Genomic DNA, 11644 nt, shown 5'->3' on the forward strand with positions numbered 1-11644 from the left:
ACAGTGAGAAAACTTAATTACTTAAATATATTTTATGGAAAATAGGCGGTTTAAATTCAAATGTCCAGACATTGTATCTGAACTTTTATCTTTATCTGGTCCTAAATGAAATATTATACATTACAAAGTAGTCCCAATATTTTTTTTAATGCCACACACATATAATTTACTTAGCCTCATGTAACAAACATGTTAGAGAACATGTAAATATGTTACTGTCAGGCAGCTTCAGTCACCTACACTTGTCCACGCAACGAAAGTGAATATTGACTAAAATGATCATTCAGCCTAAATACCCAAAGAAGAAATAAAGCCATACTAATTTGTAGTGTAAGAATTGTAGGCCTATTTTTGCGACATGTCTTTTTAATATGAATTTAATTATTATCCCGTGGTCACGTGATAGCCCGCCCTTTCGTTTCAAACGCCATGTTTACTGCGCACGCACACAATGGTGCATCACCACCAATAGGGAGCAACACACAGTAAGTATATATATTAAAGTATAAATGTATGGGTTTTATAAGCTGTATAACGTTACTTTTCTGACGTTACGTTTACTTTACACGAAGGCAGGTCTTGTCATAATTTGTTGTTGCAAAAGGGAATATAATTGTGTTTTGGTGAGCAAGTAGGCGTGACAAATAAGCTAACGTTAGTCTGTGCTATCAATCTCGCGTCGCCTTAAAGCTTTAACTTAAGTCATGTAAACGAAAAAGTTAGATTTTTCACTCACGTTTGCTTATATATATCTTACATTCTCACCAGTTTACCTTGCATTTGGTCGTAAATGTATATCTTACTAGCATGCTAAAGGTGTGTGTCTGTGCTTTTTACAACTGGGATACAAACACGCGCCAAATTCGTTTCAGCAGTAACAGTGCACTCACTGTTCTTGATGTGATATGCGTCGTCGAATAGAGCTGTCGTTTGTGTATGTAAATTATATCGGTAATACTTCTACTATTGTATACTGTTGAATTTGACGATTACAACACCGTTCTTTGATCTAATCTAGGAATAAACTAACATAATTCCAGTCATGAGTAAAGAAATCGTAGCTGTCAAGAATGAGGATCTTCCTGATACTTTCCTGGAAGAAAACAGAATAAAAGAAGAAGAGGAAAACAGCATAAAAGAAGAAGAGGAGGAGGAGAGGAAAAAGAAGAAAAGGAAGAAGAGTCCATCTGATGATGCAGAGCAGGATGAAAAACCTAAACCCAGATACAAATTGTGTAAGTTGAATAATGCCAACAATAGATGCCAAACCTATTCTTTCAAGAAATGTTATTCATGATGTCAATTAATGTTAAGCAATATAACTTTGTATTGAGCTTTTATTTAATTGTCATATGCTCATAAATTAAACGAAGCTTGCCCACTCAAAAGTTACCATCATTGTCCTTTTGTAATTGTCTTTTCAGTCGAACCAGAAATTCTTGAAGGAAAACGGGAGAAGAAAATCATCCAGAGACTTGATTTAATGTGTAGACCGAAAGAAAAGCTGAAGATTGAGAGTACAGGAAGAGGTGACAAACTGGGAGACATTGCACGGATTAATCACTCCATCGGAAAGCTTAAAGTCCCTCTGCTCAAACCTCTGCATAACATTGTATATGACCGACCGGGAACTGTAAGGTTTAGTTTGAGAACTCGCTTTACAAACAAATGGCTAAAGAAAAATGTAACAGATTGATATTAGCTTAATAATGCTGATTAATGTTCTTACAGGCATCAGCTCTGCGAAAAAATCTTCGGCTATTTAATGGATTTCCTTTTGGGCCGGACAGTGAACTTTACAACAAAAAGGTGGAGAAATTGAAAAAGTAAGTATATTGACTGCTGTATATCCATCCATCCATTGTAAATCAAAGCATGAAAACAGAAATTATGAAATAATTTTTGCCATGTCTGATGTACTGATAAATAAAAATACTGTATATATGTATTTTAGGACAATTATGTTTTTGCTCATATTTCAGTTTTGTGATGTGACGCCCATGTGCAAGCACATAATGAAGCCATCAGTAGTTTATTATAAGTCCGATAATTAAGTTGTGATTGGTTTAAAGTGGGCGTGATAATGATTTTTTTGTGTTTTCTGGCAGGCTTCAAAAGGGACTGCTCAAAACCATGTGTCAGACTCTTGATCTGGAGAGGAGTGGAACGCAAATTGTTCTTTCTGAGAGGATAATGAGGTTTCTTTTACAGCCAACCAACTCGGGAAAGGTGCGATCTTTCTCTCTGAACAATAACAATACACATATAATGCCAATGTACTGCTGAAAATTAAATGTCTGATGAGTTTTTCTTTTGCTGTTGCCAATGACTGTGTTGTTGATATCCTCTGCAGCCTGTTCTTAAGAAGAAAAAGAAGACGACCAAAGATGCCAAAAGAGAAAAATCTTCATCCAAAAGTAAAAAGCCACAGAAAAAAGTAGAAAGTGGAAAGTCCAAACCCATTGTCTCTGATTCCAGCAGTGATGATGATGACGACGACGATGATGATGATGAAGAAGAAGAGAGTAAAGAGAACAGTAAGAGCACTGAGGAGTCAGGCACAGCAAGTCAAAGAAATAAAGATAGTGAAGATAAATCTTCTGATGAAGTGACTGATTTTCATGCTCCTGTAGAAGACAGCGACGAGGAAGAAGTGAGTGAAATGTTTCTTTTGCTTTTCTGGGTGTTATAGGTGACACTTGTGTGGTCAAAGATTTTAAACAAATTCTCCACATTTATGTTGTTCAGGCAATCCATAGATAATCATTCTGTGTTTACATTAGCTTTTGTTTTGTCTGCAAATCAACAGAAATCTCCTCCTCAGAAGAAGAAATCTTCCACTATGAAGTCCACAAAGAAATCTGACCAAAAGTCAGATGAGACTACATCAGATGACAGTGACCGAGACGTTCATGAAGACAAGACTGTAAAAAAGGTTGGACACAAACATGCATTACTAGTAATATTATTGCATTCTGAAATATATTTTACATTTTTAATATTAATGCAAGCTTATTTGTAGGGATGCACCAGTCATGGCTTTTCAAGGCTGATTCAAATTGTCAAATTTTGTTGTGCTTATAAACACAACTTTAATAGGTATTAAATGGGGGTAAGAGGAAAAGGTTCGATTGCATTTTCTTTTCTGAAGAAAATCAGTTCCCTTGTACATTCATATAAATCCCCACCCTAAATTCAATATTTATATTTTTCTTGCAAAATTTCAAGCATTTTGAGCTTGCGTTCTCTGATACAGTATTTCCTCTGCTGGCACCTCTGTGTTGTCATCTCTTCAGCATGTCCCGTCTCTGGCCTGTGATAATGTCCTGTTTACAGACTTTGCAATATTTCCCCACAAATTACATTTTGGACAATTATTGCAGTGCAGTTTGTGTGCAAGTCAAAAAATAAAAAAAAACAAGTTCAATGTATGGGCGACTGTTGCATCTATACTTATTTGAGCTTGTAATTTAGGTGCTGTAAGTCAGCAAAAATGCTGAATAACAATTTGTTCATTTGAAGCTTAATTTGAAAACACTGAAAACTGCTATATCTTTCCAAAACATTTTGAACCCCCTCTGAAATAAATAGCAAAATTACAATTGACACCTTCAGAACCTTTCTGAGTTTTAGTTGACAATGGAAATGTGACACGCATGACAAAGATTTTAACATAAATTCCCCACATTTATGGTTTTATAGTTCAGCCCATCTATATGCAATCATACTGTGTTTACATTTGCTTTTGTTTTGTCTGCAAATCAACAGAAATCTCCTCAGAAGAAGAAATCTTCCACCATGAAGTCCACAAAGAAATCTGACAAGAAGTCAGATCAGACTACATCAGATGACAGTGACCAAGACTTTCATGAAGACAAGACTGTAAAAAAGGTTGGACATAAACAATTAATAGTAATAATTGCACTGTGAAATATCTTTTAAAATTGTTAAAATAAATTCAAGCTTATTTGTTGGGATGCCCCAGTCATGACTCTTTGCTTCCATCTTCAGCATGTCCCGTCTCTGGCCTATGATAATGTCCTGTTTACAGACTTTGCAAATGTTTCGCACAAATTAGATTTGGGTAATGATTGCAGTGCAGTCTGTGTACAAGTCCGTTAGAGATCAGATCAGCCAAAATAGAAGGAAAGTTTTTATTTATTTTTTATTTATGGGCTGTCGACTGGTGCATCTCTACTTATTTGAGCTTGTAGTTTTGGTATACTGTGAATCAGGTATATGTCAGCAAAAATGCTAAATAACAATAAGGTCATTTGAAGCTTAATGTGATCAAAATTAAAACTATGTCTTTCCAAAAAGAGTTTTGAACCCCCTCTGAATAAAATAACAAATTTACATTTTGACACCATAACATTTCTGAGTTTTAGTTGACTATGGAAATGTGACACACATGACAAAGATTTTAACATAAATTCTCCCCACATTTATGGTTTTATAGTTCAGCCCATCTATAGGCAATCATACTTTGTTTACACTTGCTTTTGTTTTGTCTGCAAATCAACAGAAATCTCCTCAGAAAAAGAAATCTTCCACCATGAAGTCCACAAAGAAATCTGACCAAGAGTCAGATCAGACTACATCAGATGACAGTGACCAAGATGTTCATGAAGACAAGACTGTAAAAAAGTTTTGAACACTTTTTGCTAATAATTTTTAATTCTGAATTAAAAAAAAAAAAAATTTAAAACAATTAAAATAAATTCAAGCTCTTTGTAGCTTGTAGCAATTTTTGTTGCACTTTAGATTTACTGATTTAGATTTACTTTAAATCTGCTGATGCTCCAGAAATGTTTTAAGTTATTCCAACTGTTTTTTTCCATGCAGTTATATACATATTTGATAATTGCATTAAAACTGACATCATAATTGCCAACTTATTTCTAGACAATCAAGAAGCCTGCAGCAAAGAGAAAAGCTCCGGCAAAGAGAAAAGCTCCAGCAAAGCCTGTCCCTAAATCCAAGAAAGCTGACAGCAGCAGCAACCAAAGGAAAAAGATGGCAAGCAAGATCAAGGGTAATAATGCAGCAAATTCTTCCAGATGCAATACCAAAAGTTTTTTTCCTTTTTGTCTAGAATTAAAATGACATGCATCATATCAAAACGGCAACTAGACACGTTGGTTTTGCCGAATTTTGGTTTTGACATGCTGAATTTTTTCATCCAGATGAAAGTGAAAGCTCTGATGATGATCAGCCATTGATCAAGATGCTTAAAAAACCACCAACTGATGACCAGTTGAAGGAGGCGATCCAGGATCTCCTGAAAGATGCAAACTTGGAGGAAGTTACAATGAAACAGATTACCCGACAAGTATGTTATTTCGAAGCATTTATCGGGAACAAAATGGCTTTTTCCTGGAAAAGACCTGGAAAAGTCATGGAATTTTTAAATTACAATTTCCAGGCCTGTAAAAGATTTGGAAAGATTTGAATTGAGTGTAAATTTAGTTTGTGGGTAGATTAAATAATGATAAGTGGATAATCACCCGAATGGAGATCATTAACTTATTATTATTTTTTACTGGCTCAAAACAAACACAGCACAATTATGCAATACCATCGATTGGCTGTAGTTCATGACATCACTGAGGTTGAGCCGTGCGACAGCTCTGGATATCTAGCATGCTAGATATTTTTCTGGGCTCGGCGATGCGTCTGAGGGCGTCTTTGATGCGTTGTTGGCTCTTTCATACTAACAGATTGACGAGCGTTCATCGCCCGCTAATCCCCCGCGGTTTGTATGCGGTAACACCCTGACCTGTCTGCGAGCTCAACGATTTGCAAATCTGTCTTAAAATTTGTGAACTAGGCTTTAGCTCACCTTTTTTCGGTGAAATGCCATGTTTGTAGTTGAGCAGCGATATGCAAACTGTTGCTTGCAAACTTTGCATTTGACTTTTTTTCCGTTACCTATTTTTGTTCTATACAATTTTTTTCCTGTTTTATTCTTTTTTTTTTATTATTATTTTTTTTTTAACCCGGCTGGATTGCGAGGCCCCCTAGTGGCGCGAGGGCATGCAAACACTTGATTGGATTGAAAACCTAAACTGAAAGTTTGTTTTAATTATGTTATACTTATAATATTATGTTTTTAAATGTTTAATATATATTTGCCATGTAGCCGGTGATCCTGATACGGCAATAAACTCAACTACTACTACTATGGATTCTCATCCACAGATGACTTTTCGGGCGCAGGGAGGGACATTTTTACAGCGTTATAAATAAGCAGCACGGCACAAACGTTCATATGCTCATGGTCTCCAAATTATGACCAGAAATGGTCATAATTAAGGATTAAGTCTGCTGTTTAAAACAAGTAAAGATCCAGTGTAGGAGAATGGTTATTATGCACAAACAGCAGGAAACTGTATAATCATGCAGTGTGCACATGTCAAAAAATCTATTCTGATTTTAAGCTTGTGACATATAAACATGCACATCAACCTGATCACGTAAACACTCATCAATTCGAATTGATCAATTCGGATTCATCAATTCAATTGAAGCTAGAGTTGTGCATCTAAACGTAGCCAGTGATTCTCAGAAATCGCTTTTTGCACATTAAAGTTCATGCAGGTGTATTTCACCACAATAGATATGAACATGTTCCACTAAAGTTTGTAGGGCTGTCAACTTTAGTTGTTTAGTCGACTAATCGGTCGATGCCATCCTGGTCGACTGACATTCTCATTGGTCGACACGTTGTTTTTGTTTTTACCAATTGAAAGAAATTTTCATTGATTTATTCCTTTATAAGTTAGATATAACTGTATTCTAAATATAATTATCCTATGTTTTATGCCCAACTTTAAATGCTTTAATTTAGGCTATTTTTGTAACAGCGCCAGAGTTTAGCGCACCACGTAGAACACTCGGGAAGCGCACCTGTGGCTGGCAGCACTGCTGCTTCCCGCGCTCAGTAAAGAATATAGGTAGTTTTGCTGTATTCATTCAGTTAGAACTCAAATACTTACAGTCAGTTAGAAGCAATACTTGTTTTGGCTTTAGTTGACAAAATGGCCAACAAATCTAAATCTTTTTTCTGGCTGCATTTTACAAAAAAAGACGACAAGACTGGAGCACAAGCTATGCGGCTTAAAGCTAACGTACCACAGCTCAACGACCAATGTGGCCTATCACCTAAAAGCGGATAAGCGATATATACGCGTGTCAGACAACTTGCTGCGTCTAATGTTTATATATGTTTAATATATTTTATTGGTTAATATGTACTCGGCGCATCCCCAGACCATGCCACAGGCGGAGTTGGTCCATCCTCTGTCGGCGAAGAGAAAGGAGGACATCACTAAGGGGATTGTGCATTACATCGCCCAAGATATGAGGCCAGTCGACACAGTGGAAGGAGAGGGCTTTAAGAACATGTTTAAAATCGTCGAGCCAAGATATACTGTGCCAGCACGGGAGACTGTCTTGCGTGCGCTACGTTCACGGTTTGATGGACTTAAAGTAAATGTAAACCAGTTACTCCAATCCTCCGAGGCTGTAAGCTTCACAACTGATTTGTGGTCTTCGTTAAGAATGGAGGCGTACATGACTGTTACGGCCCATTTTATCGATGCTGATTGGAAGATGAATAGTTTTGTGTTGGAAACAAAGCAGATGGATGAAGCACACACGGGAGAAAATGTTGCACAGCGACTCACTCAAGTCGCCGACACCTACCACATTCCACCAGAGAAGCGGGTGTCAGTGGTAACGGACAACGCTGCCAACATGGTCCTCTCTGTGGAATTACTGAAGGCATCCGGTCAGTGGCCAGACGTGGAGTTGGTTAGATGTGCAGGCCAAACCCTGCAGCTGTGCGTAAATGCTGCGTTAAAAGAAGACCCGGTGTCGCGCACGGTGGCTGCAGCGTGCCGTCTTGTTGGGCACTTCAAAAAGGGACACAAGGCAAAAACGGGTCTCAAAGAGAAACAGGTGCAGCAAAAAGCTCCTGAGCACGAACTCATCCAGGATGTGGCCACCCGGTGGAACTCCACCTGCTTTATGTTGGAGCGACTGTTGGAGCAGCGCTGGCCCATCGCCGCCGTTTTATCGGACCCCAATTACACTAAGAGGAGTGACAGCAGCACTTTGGACATGACAACAGAGCAGTGGAATATGGCTGAAGACATCACAGACGTTCTCAAGCCCTTTATTACGCTGACCGAGCTGTTGTCGGAGGAGACTAACACATCCCTGTCTGCGGCCTTCCCAATGCTTGAGAATCTTAAAAAATGTCATCTTGCTGTCACAGATAACGATAGTCAAACAAAGAAGATGATGAAACTCAAGCTTGTGCAGGAAATGGATAGTCGATGGAAACTCAAAGACCGCAGCTTTTACATTTTAGCTGCAGTACTAGATCCGCGCTTCAAACAGCTACCTTTTCTTAGTGATGAGAAACGGGATGAGGCCTATTCTGAAGTCGTGAAACTTGCACAAAGTCTAAGCCTCTCAGGAGACAGCATAGAGCACACAGGGGATGATGAGGACCCGTTGGCAAAAAAACAGAAAACGTCAAAAGAGAAGGAGATAGCAATGCTTCTTTGTGGACATGATGCGGAGGACGACCATGACGAGCCAAGTGCACAAAGATCCTCTTGGGATGAAATGAAAGATTATCTTCAGGACAGAAGTAGAGTGGACACTGCTGGGCCACTTGCGTGGTGGAAAAATAATGAGCAGAGATATCCGCGACTTGCTCGGGCAGCCAAACGCCTGCTCTGCATCCCTGCAACCTCCACTCCTGCAGAGCAGATATTTTCCAAAGCAGGATTTATTGTTAACAAGTCGAGGAGCTGTCTTTTACCCAAGAATGTGGACATGTTAGTGTTTTTGGCCCACAACATGAAAAGGTACGCTAGGCCTGCAGATCTGTAAGTAGCCTTTTGTTCTTATTTATTTTGTACACTTGACTAATTATTTTTCAGCCCATTATTATTAGGTTTGTTTTTTAGGCTATTTGTTTTTTTGTGTGTTTGTTTTAAAACGCCTAGGTCGGCAGCTATATTTTTTGTAGCGTGTGGTGTGGTCTGGTGTGCGATTGTCACTATAGATCTACGGCCAGCAGCCATATCACCCTGTAGCCCAAGACTGGTTGCCCACTAAAGCTAAGCAGGGCGGAGCCTGGTTAGTACCTGGATGGGAGACCTTCTGAGAAAACCAGGTTGCTGCTGGAAGAGGTGTTAGCGAGGCCAGCAGGGGGTGCTCATCCTGTGGCCTGTGTGGGTCCTAACACCCCAGTATAGTGATGGGGACACTATGCTGTCAAAAGAGCACCGTCCTTCGGATGAGACGTTAAACCAAGGTCCTGACTCTCTGTGGTCATTAAAAATCCCAGGATGTCTTTCGAAAGAGTAGGGGTGTAACCCCGGCATCCTGGCCAAATTTGCCCAGTGGCCTTTGTCCATCATGGCCTCCTAATCATCCCCATATACAGCAATTGGCTTCTTCACTGTCTCCTCTCCACCAATAATCTGGTGTGTGGTGAGCGTTCTGGCGCACTATGGCTGCCGTCGCATCATCTGCTGCACACTGGTGGTGGTTGAGGAGATTCCCCCCTCTATGTGAAGCGCTTTGAGTGTCCAGAAAAGCGCTATATAAATGTAATGAATTATTATAATTATCTAGGACAGAGCTCCTCACTTTGCAGTTAAAAAAATCACTTCTTTTTCAATGAATTGTATTATTATTATGGTTTTATGTATTATTGGTGTTTTTTCCGTTGTTTTATAAATGTTCTGTGACAATTGTTAAATAAATGTTCAATCAAAATGCAAAACATTGCGTCTTTTTTTTTTTTTTTTTAAGTCGACTGATCGTTGCGCAGGACAGGTCTTTGTTCGACTAAGGATTTCTTTGGTTGACTACAGCCCTAAAAGTTTGACAACCTGAAAAGTTTCCAAATAATTTATGAACTTTTTCTTTGTTGTAGGTTTATGACAAGTATCCAGAGTTTGATCTGACCAGCAGAAAGGAATTTATCCGGACTACAGTTAAAAGTGTAAGTACCTCCAATGTGATAATCCTGTATTTTTTAATCGATTGGTCAATAAGAAGCTGTTCTAATGGGTAAATTTCTTGTTTTTCAGTTGATATCATGAAGCGAAGAGAAGAAAATGCCTTATTTAAAAGGACAGCAAGGGTGAAGATCGTATACAAGACTTGATTTTCATCATCACACTGTTCACAGTTGTGTAGTTTTTATTTTTATTTTATACAAGGTTGCTCAACTTTCCAGCAAATTCTGCTTTTTCAAATTTTAAAAAGTATTTTCTAAAGTTCACATTTGACAGCGACTGATTTAGATGTTGTTTTTGAAATATACCACATTTTTAAAACGTTTTTTTCCCCCCCACTTTTTTAATGGCTCATAGTCATAGCAGCATACATCAGGGATGGGCAACTTCGGTCCTGGAGGGCCACCCACTGTCCTACAGAGTTTATTTCTTTCAGAGTTGGAGCTAAACTCTGTATGTAGGACAGTAGGTGGCACTCCAGGACCGAAGTTGCCCTTCCCTGCTATACATAGTCACTAAATTGCATTTTGACGGTCTTAGAAAAGACTGGCTGTGGCCTGCAGTTACATTACAGTTGATGTTGCCAAGATATAGTACGCAATATTTAAAAAAGTATCGCTGGGTTTTATTTTTGAGATCCTGAATGCTGATTTGCAAAAATGTAACTTATTTAGAAATTCATGTTTTGGTCTATTTTATTTTTTTCCCCCAGCATGCAATTTGACAGTGTCACCTTCCATTTCAGTGTTGTGCTTAGAATAATTTGGGGTTTTAATACTAATTTGTAAAGATTTTTTAAAAATCTTTGTTTCAGTTTTTTTTTTTTTTGTAAATATGCTTTGCATGTTCAGTTTTCTTTCCTATATTTTTAATACTAGCCATAAGGATCAAACAACTTAAATCCGATTAGGTTCTCTGATAGGACAAGAGTTAAGTCTGTTTGATCTGTAGAAGAGTTTGATCTGTTGTATACACTGACTTCAGTAACAGTTTTATCAGTTATCATCCATCATATTACTCTGTGTTAATGGATCGCAACACAGAAACGAAGATGTTTATTTTGTAATAAATTGAGTTTTCATAGAATATAACCTGTCAGTTTCTTAAGACTAAGGTTCAGTTGCCACTTTGTGATGGTGTTTCTATACTTTCATGTCACAGTTAAAATTGTTTTAATGTGTCACTCAAACTTTTTGACTTGGTCATCCACTCTCCAACACAATTGTTGACTTGGTCATCCACTCTGCAACACAATTGGATATAACTTTTTGACTTGTCATCCACTCTCCAACATAATTGGATGTAATTATGATAAAGTTGCTTATTTTTAATTATTCTGTGTGTTTTGATTTCCGAGGTTTATTGATATTGTATAAATAAATATCTCCGACTAACTTTCTGGAAAAATTTAAAAAGTCATGTTCCCTGACCGGGAATCGAACCCGGGCCGCGGCGGTGAGAGCGCCGAATCCTAACCACTAGACCACCAGGGAAGCTGGGTACGATTAAGAATATGCTGTTTTTTAATACGTACTGGCCTCTCTTTAAACTATGTTAAAACTGTCCAAAGCCTCACGCAGTGTAAAGGACCACTGTTT

General features: G+C 38.2%; 1 protein-coding gene and 1 non-coding gene across 8 annotated transcripts; one reads left to right on the forward strand and one right to left on the reverse strand.

Annotated features, from left to right (window-relative positions):
- Positions 1 to 418: 418 nt before the first annotated feature.
- On the forward strand, positions 419 to 11377 carry dek (DEK proto-oncogene). 7 transcript variants are annotated; one of them, XM_089117901.1, is made up of 13 exons: positions 419 to 485; positions 1019 to 1235; positions 1425 to 1633; positions 1732 to 1826; positions 2109 to 2229; positions 2354 to 2653; positions 2810 to 2935; positions 3769 to 3891; positions 4526 to 4646; positions 4904 to 5035; positions 5187 to 5332; positions 9962 to 10030; positions 10119 to 11377. In XM_089117901.1, the coding sequence occupies exons 2-13, from the start codon at positions 1043 to 1045 to the stop codon at positions 10128 to 10130; spliced, it is 1647 nt and encodes a 548-aa protein (XP_088974027.1). In that variant the 5' UTR covers positions 419 to 485; positions 1019 to 1042; the 3' UTR covers positions 10131 to 11377. The 7 variants fall into 7 exon arrangements, with proteins under 7 accessions (XP_088974027.1, XP_088974024.1, XP_088974023.1 ...); XM_089117898.1 differs by lacking the exons at positions 9962 to 10030; positions 10119 to 11377 and adding an exon at positions 7273 to 9185 and having other exon boundaries at positions 2828 to 2935; XM_089117897.1 differs by lacking the exons at positions 9962 to 10030; positions 10119 to 11377 and adding an exon at positions 7273 to 9184 and having other exon boundaries at positions 4526 to 4639; positions 4906 to 5035.
- Positions 11378 to 11467: 90 nt separating this feature from the next.
- On the reverse strand, positions 11468 to 11539 carry trnae-cuc (transfer RNA glutamic acid (anticodon CUC)). Its single transcript has one exon. It is a non-coding gene; the product is annotated as a tRNA-Glu (tRNA).
- Between the last annotated feature and the right edge of the window lie 105 nt (positions 11540 to 11644).

The sequence above is a fragment of the Pimephales promelas genome, chromosome 12 (assembly GCF_988280905.1).
Source record: "Pimephales promelas chromosome 12, fPimPro1.hap1.1, whole genome shotgun sequence".
In the NCBI taxonomy this organism is placed as follows: Eukaryota; Metazoa; Chordata; class Actinopteri; order Cypriniformes; family Leuciscidae; genus Pimephales; species Pimephales promelas.

Excerpts from the sequence above, each read along its gene's own strand:
- dek (XM_089117895.1), top strand. The coding sequence starts at position 1,043 with ATGAGTAAAGAAATCGTAGCTGTCAAGAATGAGGATCTTCCTGATACT. Across the intron at positions 1,236-1,424 it reads TAAACCCAGATACAAATTGT|TCGAACCAGAAATTCTTGAA; the intron begins GTAAGTTGAATA and ends TTGTCTTTTCAG. Across the intron at positions 5,036-5,186 it reads GATGGCAAGCAAGATCAAGG|ATGAAAGTGAAAGCTCTGAT; the intron begins GTAATAATGCAG and ends TTTTTCATCCAG.